The 8,351-nt window shown below is 63.3% G+C and overlaps 1 protein-coding gene across 1 annotated transcript; it reads left to right on the top strand.

The window, feature by feature from the left end:
* Positions 1-1,215: 1,215 nt before the first annotated feature.
* On the top strand, positions 1,216-8,120 carry MNEG_0328 (putative MFS transporter, AGZA family, xanthine/uracil permease; the record flags this gene model as incomplete). Its single annotated transcript, XM_014051197.1, has 18 exons — positions 1,216-1,415; positions 1,684-1,711; positions 2,008-2,158; positions 2,668-2,707; positions 2,971-3,080; positions 3,389-3,425; positions 3,561-3,643; positions 3,899-3,980; positions 4,271-4,394; positions 4,616-4,706; positions 4,922-4,963; positions 5,230-5,294; positions 5,527-5,636; positions 5,938-6,279; positions 6,539-6,626; positions 6,978-7,023; positions 7,290-7,492; positions 8,001-8,120. The coding sequence occupies 18 exons, from the start codon at positions 1,216-1,218 to the stop codon at positions 8,118-8,120; spliced, it is 1,962 nt and encodes a 653-aa protein (XP_013906651.1).
* Between the last annotated feature and the right edge of the window lie 231 nt (positions 8,121-8,351).

Here is an 8,351-nt window from a genome sequence, read left to right as displayed (position 1 = left end):
CGCGGGGCAGGGCCGGAGGGCGGCGAGGGTGCTGCGCACTTGATGGGCTCAATGGGGGCGCGGGTCAGGGAGATGTCGTATCCCATCAGGTCGACGTATCCGCCCTCGCCGCAAAAGTCAACCTAGCAGGGGTGGGGGGCAAGCATGGGATTGAGGGCTTTGAGGGGGCGGTGCAAGTGCGAGCATTGAGAGGGTCACAGAGGGGTGGTGGATCGGCGGCGGCAGGGGATGGCGACAGGGGTTTGCTAGCGGGCGGGCTGGCATATCATGGGTGGCAGGAAAGGGGGGGCGCGGCGGGAGCAGCCCTTGGTCCCTGGAGGGCTTGCAGGGGTTAGGGGAGCGGAGGCGCGCGGCGCGCGGCGCGCGCGCGCCTGCATGTCGATGATGATGAACGCAGTGTTTGAGGGCGCGAGCTGCCCCACGCACGGCCACGCGTAGGGCTCCGCATCCACCGCGGGGCTGAGGCCTGGCGCTGGTGTCTCCCTCGCAGTGCTGCCATTGGCAGCAGACTCCACCATTATTGTGTCGGCGGTGCTTTCCACGCGTTCTAGGGGCTGAGACGATACAGGATCGCGGTATATAACAGTGGGAGCGCGCCACATGCGCCGCATAAGCCCGGATGACGACAATCACGGGAGCACCAGTGTAACTCTTGTGGCCAGTTTCACGTTTTCGCCCGGGGGCGCGTCTAGTCCCCCGCTGCACACGCATTTGTGTCTCATTGGTGTTATCAATCGCCAATATTGCCTCCGCGCTGGTCACGTGCCGGCACCCTACAGTAGTGAGTGCCGAGGGTCGGGCGCTCCGTGGCCAGTCCATGCAGCTGAATGCGTACTAGACGTATTACAACCCGTGCTCTGAGCAGCAGCAGGCGGCCAGCCTGGCCCTGCGTCGCGCGTTGAGCAGGCCTAGTGCCCACAATCACATGGAACTCAAGCACATGCTCGCTGGGGGTTTGAAATGCAGGGCCAGCGACAGCCAACAAAGGAGCAATTCAATACTCAAACCCACACGCAGTTGGCAGCGCCACACCGCGCTCTCCTTAGGCCCCGCTCGACCTGCCCCCGACCCCACGTCCCGCTCTCACCGCCTTGCGCTCCTCCGCCCCGCACCTGCCCACCCGCAGCCCCCCTTCCCGCGCGCCTCACCGCCAGCGGGCGCCGTCCCACCAACCCCAGAGCCGCCGGCTGAGCAACACAGGCAACACCCGCCGCCATGGACTCCTCGGGCCGGAGCGGCACCACCATAAAGGACGCCGATGTCGAAATCGCGTCCCTCCCAAGCTACGCGGGCAAGGGCCCCGCACCCGTGGAGGTGCTGCCCCCCACCACCGCGCCAACTAACGCGGTCGCCAGGTTTGGCGAGCGCTTCTTCCGGGTGCACGAGCGCGGCAGCACGTGGCTGGGAGAGTTCAGGTGGGGCTGCGAGACGAAGGGGAGGCGACACAGAATGGTGCCTGCTTGGCTTGCAAGCCTCGGCATGGGACACCAACGGATGTCAGGGACTTGGGAGGAAGTTGCCTGTAACCCTCGATCAGGGCGCGACGCGTACTTTGAACGCCCGGCTGCAACCTCGTCTGCTGCATCTCAATCGTTTGGCGATGTCCTTGGGCGACACCTGCGGATGGGCAGCACCCCGCCCCACCCTGTCACACGCCTGCTCCACCCACGCCCCACCCACCAGGGCCGGCATCGTGCTGTTCATGACATCGGTGAGCAAGCTTCTGCGGATCCACCAATTGCCTGCTCATACCTGCGGACGCCACTCGGGGCACCCCGCCTGCGGCCGTCCCGCACGATCCCTGCAGCCATCGACCCCGCCTCGCCTGCTCGTCCTGGCTACTCTCACCCTACGCTTGACAACCGAACCGTCGTTTTGCAAGTAATGACAGCAGTTGCAATCATGCGGTCTTCAATACTGGCAACGTGTCCTGAATCCGAAATTGTATAAACCCCCCTCAGGCATCGTCTCCACTGCTCCTCCCACACACAACCGCACAATCCTCAGGCCTACATTCTGTTCCTCAACCCTCTGCTGCTGGGGCCGGCGGGCATGCCCAAGAAGGACATTGTTCTGGCCACCGCCATCTCCACCGCCATCGCCACCCTCGTAATGGGCGGCGTCGCCAACTACCCCTGGGTCGTCAGCGTGCAGCTGGGTGGGTTGCGGCTGGTGTGCGTGATTGGGTGATTGTGTGTTGGTGTGTGTGAACGTGTGTGAGTGTGATCGTGTTGGTGTTGGTGTATGTGTTGGTGGGGGGGGCTTTGTGGGCCAGGGTTGGGGAGTGAAACGCGTGCTTGGAGGGGACAAACAAGGGGCATTGACAGGCATAACAGGGGGCGACAGGGGCCCTTCCAGCAGTCTCAAAAACCTGGATCGGGGTTCAAGATGGTCAGCATGACGTCGATATGGTACACAGGGCTACATCGTTTGACGTGCCTGCGGCGCACCTGGGATGCCGGGCAGGAAAGAGGAGGAGGAGGGGTTACATAGGTCTTGTGATGCTTGTGAGCCCGCGGGTATCGGCGGTGCAACAACCGCGGCGGCTTGTCGCACGCCCAAGGTAGAGAGGGGCCCGGCGGCAGCGTCCGTCGTGCCCACCCCCGCTGCAATCCGCTCTGACCCTCTGCCTTTTCCCGTCTGCTCCCTTGCCGTTGCCTCCCCCAGGCACTAACAGCCTCTTCACCCAGATCGCCGGGGAACAAGTGTGAGTTTCCTGTCATTGAATGCAACGCTCGCACATGTCACGATGCCGCTGCAAGACTGGTGCTCGGCCGACACAGCTGCCTGGAGAGCCCCGCCATTCATTTTTCTGACAACCAGCAACAGAGCAGCGGATGCTCAGACCCTGTGACTCCTGGCTTGCCTAGTGGCGCGCCTTCGCTCTTAACTGTGTGTATAAGGCGAGCGCAGACAAGGCTCCGCGCTCGTGGCTCCTCATCCATGCGAAACCCAATGTACCCTCCTCAGGTTCGGCTTCCACGCCACTATGACCGGCGCCGACAAGTCCTGCTTCGGGCTGCCCTGCAAGGGCGTGCCGGCGTCCCCAACAAACGCCACCCTCATTCCAGACGTTGTTGGTGAGCCGCGCTGCAGCGCCCGACCAACACCAGCAGCCGCGCTGCGTGGGGCCAGCGGCATGGTTAGCGGGCGACGCTGCACCCCCCGTGTGGATGCATCTGCATGCCGGGCTGGGATCCATTGCTGCCGCAGCGGGCTGCCAGTGCGGATGTGAGGCCAGAGCACCAGCAAGGAGTGAGCCCAGCGACCCAGTAGTCAGCAATCCCTGCATTGATCAGAGTCCAACATCTCCTCCATCTACGGCACTCCTCACATCCGGTGCGGGATTGCTCACGCCGCCGTTCCACACCTCAACTCGGACCCGCAGCCAGTGGCCTGTGCGCCGCGGACACGCCCAACATCTGGTGCGGCCTTGTTGAGTGTACCGCATTGCGTTTGGAAACCCACGACTGGATCCAGACTGTCTTTCACATTGGGCACCCGCACATCAGCCCCTTTGCTTTCCACTCAGCACAACCTTACCCCGCCTCCGCTTGCAGCAAGGGCACGGCCATCCCCTATGAGCAGCTGCTGGCTGCCACCTTCCTTGAGGGCCTCATCTTTGTGTTCATCTGCGTGACAGGTAGGGGGGTAGCCTACCTAAGGCCAGCGCCACGCTACGGACAGCTGATGGGTCAATGCCCGGGAAGCAACGTGCCATCAGGCCTGCAGCGCCGTGTGGGGCCGCAGCTTCTGGAATGGTGCTCATACGCCTTCACACGCACGCGCCGGCGTCAGTGGGGGTGTGTGGTGCTAAAACGCCCTGGCTCCCCTCCTCAGTCTCCAAACCACGCGGGGCGGCCCCCCTTTACCGGACCTTGCCCCGGCCCTGCCGCAGGGCTGCGGAAGGTTTTCCTGCAGCTGTTCCCCAAGACGGTGCTGTACGCGGGCGCTGCAGGCATCGGCGTGTTCATCACATTGTGAGGCCATGTCCCCTCCGCCCACACACATGCACGCATGCACGCACGCACACACACACACACACACACACACACACACACACACATGCGCCTGCGTGCGCACAAGGGCACATGCGCCAGCGAGTGGACGCGCACCAGACAAAGTCCACCACACAGCGTGTTCCGCCGAGCTTGCCGCGCCAGGGTCAGTGCTGGCACCACCTCATCGGTTTTGCTGACGCTGCCCCGCACCCCGCCGCCTCAGCCTTCTCCCTTCGACCTCCCTAAACCCTGAAAACGTCGCCGCGCAGCGTGGGCATGAAGGGCTGCGGGTTCATCGCGCCGGCGCCCTACCCCACGTATCTGGCGCTCAATACGGCCTGGCCCCTCAAAGCGACCGCGGGGGGCTATGGCGCGGCCGGATACGACAGCGGGGTGAGCAGACCCCACGACGCACGGCGGCTGGAAGGCCCAGGGAAACCATCTCATGCCGCCTCCGCCTCAGTTTGAGCAAGCAGTAACTAAGTTTGCATTATCAAAGTGACAAGCCAGGAGCTACCCAGGGTTCGAATTCGACGCGCCCTGTCAGTGCTCCTCTGCTCATGCGAATCCTTTCTCCCATCGCTTCACCGCCCGCCGCCCCTGCACCCCCTCAGATCGGCTTCAACTCCTGCCTCATGTACTTTGATGGCGCGCCCTTCGGCCCCATCTGCCCCTGGCTTGCCCTGGGTGGCCTGCTCTTCACAGGTGGGCATCCTTGTGCACCTACCATTCGCTCGACACCCACGTGCGCCCAGCAGCCCGCGCGTGCACGCGAGGCGGCCAGCGCCGCCGCGCCGTCCAGCGTTGACCCTAGCTGCGACCGCCGAGCAGCACCTTGCAAAGTCGCACCGACCACTAGCCTGTGGCTGACTGCTGAGCATGCCTGCCATCAAATCTCGGTCCTTGCACCCAAAACGCAGCCATCCTGTTGGTCTGGAACGTGTCGGGCGCTTTCATCGCGGGTGCGGCACCGGCCAGCCCAAAAGGGGGAGGGGAGGCGGGTGTCATGTCCTCAGCGCGCCGGCGGGGGCCTGCTTGAGCTTGCTCGCAACATCTGCTACTGTTGGCTGGTGCACTGGTGGCCTCACGCCTCCGTGGAATTTGAATGACCCTGCAAGTTGCGGGCCGCCCCCGTCCCGAGTCTACTTGCCTGCGCCTGGTCCTGCGGTCCTTGCACCTCGACCGAACCCTCACCCCAGTGCTCTATGATATTCAATAACCGCCATAGGCATATTCTTCACCATGTTCATCTCGTGGATCAAGTTCCCCGCCAAGCAGAGCATGGGCGGCCTGGTGCGCCCCGCACGCCCGCCTGCCCCCTCGCGTGCTGCCCGCCTTCACATTTTGCACAAGAGCGCGGCTCCCCGTCCTTGCCGCGCCCATCCGCGCCGCCGCCCTTGCTGACAAGGGCTCACTCGCTTGTTGACCAGCCCATCCGCCCGCGATGGTCTTGCGGGCACTCGGATCACAAGTCCGCTCAGCATCCAAACCATGCTGATGACTGCTGCACCTGCCTTCCTTGCAGGTGCCCGACACCGTCGTGGACGTGGCCTATTTCACGGAGACCGCCTTCAGCCTCGACTTCAAGTGGGGGGCCAACACAGGCACCCTGGTCGGCGCGCTCGTCACTTTCCTGTGGGTGCCCGTCCAGCTGCCCCCGACGCCCGCAGTCCTGTGCAATCACAAAGCGCATGGATACAGCACACAGGGGGCTGGCTTGCCCAGGAGCGCGGCGCTTTGGCTGCCAAGCATTTCGTGGCGTCGCTGCGCTGGCGTGCCTGGGTTTTTATCCTGGACACACTCCTAAAGCGGAAGGCCGTCAGCACGTCTCTCCCGCACCCTTGCCGCGATTCTGCTTCAAAGCCCTGGCAGTCAGCACCCGGATCGTTGCCTCCAACTCCCTCCTTTCTGACCACCACGCCCGACCGCTGTGCAGCCTGCTGCCCACACCCGCCTTTGACTCCACCCCTTCCCTCACTCCCAACCCCACCTGTGAACCCCGTCGATTATACATCCTAAGCTACCTGGATTTCATCGGCAGCTCCATCACGTTCGTCTCCCTCGGCCGCATGGCGGGCGTCGTGAACAAGGAGGGCGTGATGCCGCGCAGCAACCTGGCTTTCCTTGCCGACGGCCTGGGCTCCACCATCGGCGGCCTCCTGGGCACCAGCGCGCTGACCACCTATGTCGAGTCCGCCGCCGCGATGCGCGAGGGCGGGCGCACCGGGTTCACGGCGGTGGTGTGCGCGTGCCTGTTTGTGCTGTCCATCGTGCTGTGGTGAGCGCGGGTGGGGGCAAACGGAAAGGGGCGCGCAGCGGGGGCAGGAAACGGGGTGCCCGTAGCGGGCTTTGGGCTTGCATGCTGAGTCACACATGCCTGCGGTCAGGCCGCGAACACTGGCTGCCTCGCATCAGCACCCCTCTGGAGCCGGCCAGCTATCCGCCAAGCATGGCCCATGTCCTCCGTCGCGATTCCCTCTGACCCCCACACCCCACACCGCCAAACCCACCGCACCGGTTGTCTTGCACCTCCAAAGGCCGCTGTTCTCGTCCATCCCTGACATCGCCACGTCGCCCGTGCTTTGCCTGATCGGGGCGATCATCTTCATGGAGAGCATCATGCAGGTGGGGGTGTGTGCATGTGTGTGTGTGTGTGTGCGCGTGTGTGTGCGTGCATGTATGCGTGCTTGCTCGCATGCGTACCCCAAGCTTTTGGTTGCACGTGCATCAGCCATATTGTGCGCATGGGCGCGTATGTCTGCTATGTATAAAGCAAAGGAACGCTCACATATGGAAACGAGTATTGAGCATAATTTCAGCTTTGCTTCAAAGAAAGGAGAGCGCCGGCCGAATCACAACAGGAATTTGACACCACGAAAGTCCCTTGTATGCCAGTCTCCACACCCGAACATACGCACTGAACCTGACCCCCACCTTGACCCCCACCCTCCCATCCCGCGTACTGCCCTCAACCAGATCGACTGGGATGACATCACCGAGTCCATCCCCAGCTTTGCCACCAGTGAGCCACACAACCATGACACCATCTCAATGGCCCAATCCCCTCCCGTCACACCGGGCTTTTGACCCCCTGCCTTGGACTCGCAGCCCAGACCTGCCAGTGCACCTTCCCCCCGCACCCCGCGATGCTGCTCGCCCCAACCAACCATCTCTCAGCACGAAGTGATACCTCTGCAACTCTCCTGGACCACTCTTTCAAGTTGCATCCGCACATAAGAACCGTTCTCAGTTGCATCACCCCCCGAAACCTCCCAAAACCGCCCACAGTCGTGTCCATGTTCAGCACCAACAACATCGCGTACGGCGTCATCGCCGGCCTGGGCATGTACGTCATCCTGAAGCTCGTGACCTTCAAGCTGCTCAAGGTCCAGCGGGACTGCACGCGCGTGACCGACCTCTACGCCCGCATGACGAGGCTGAACCCCATGTTCATGAGGGTGCCGGGGTGGAACGTTAACGAGAACAACGAGGTGAGCAAAAACGCGGCGGCAGGCAACTCAGGTGTCCGTTGGATCCCGGAGCATCCGCACCTGCCCCTGTCCCCCAAAGGACGCGTGTCCAGCAGGTACATATCAGCGCTGCCGCGGCCGACCGCTTCCTTTTCAGCCACTTTGCCCTGCCGTGACCCCGCTGAGATGCGATCAGCAAAATGGCTGGCTGTGCCGGCCCTACAGAGGTCGGCGTGGTGCAGGGAGGTTTCCACGCTGTGATGGAGGTCGTTCGACAACCCTCAGCAGGGGTAGCACCCCTGCCCGGGCACACGTGCACACGCACATGTGGGCACACACACACGCGTGCACACACACACACACGCGCGCATGCGCGTGCGTGCATACACACACATATCCACGACCACGCACACACGCACACACGCACACGCACACACTATGCGAACACACACACACACACACACACACACACACACACACACACACAAACACTCTGCCGCGGTCAAACGCCATCCGACCCTCGCCCCAGATTGATGAGAACCTGGTGGCAGAGGAGGAGCACGACTGGAGCCTCCTGGACCTTATGGCCAAGAGCCGCCGCATGAAGCGCGCCGCTTCCACAACCGCTGCTGACAAGGCCGAGAAGTGATGCGCCACTCCCGGCCCCATGCCCGCACGCTCTCGGTGACGCACTGAGCAAACTGCGTGCGCGCAGGCTACCAGGCCCGGGCCTCTGCCTCTTCCGTGCGGCCGCTTCACTAACACGCCAGGGAGCGAGCCTTGGCCTTTTCTGTGGGGGGCTTCCGCTTTCGCGCGCTTCGCGCCGCACTCTCCAGCACTTGAGGGGTTTGGGGTTGCCCCAGTCATGCGCCTGTGATGG

The sequence above is a fragment of the Monoraphidium neglectum genome (assembly GCF_000611645.1).
Source record: "Monoraphidium neglectum strain SAG 48.87 unplaced genomic scaffold scaffold00024, whole genome shotgun sequence".
Lineage (NCBI taxonomy): Eukaryota > Viridiplantae > Chlorophyta > Chlorophyceae > Sphaeropleales > Selenastraceae > Monoraphidium > Monoraphidium neglectum.
Note: the sequence above shows the minus strand (reverse complement) of the source record. Positions and strands in the feature narration are given on the sequence as shown.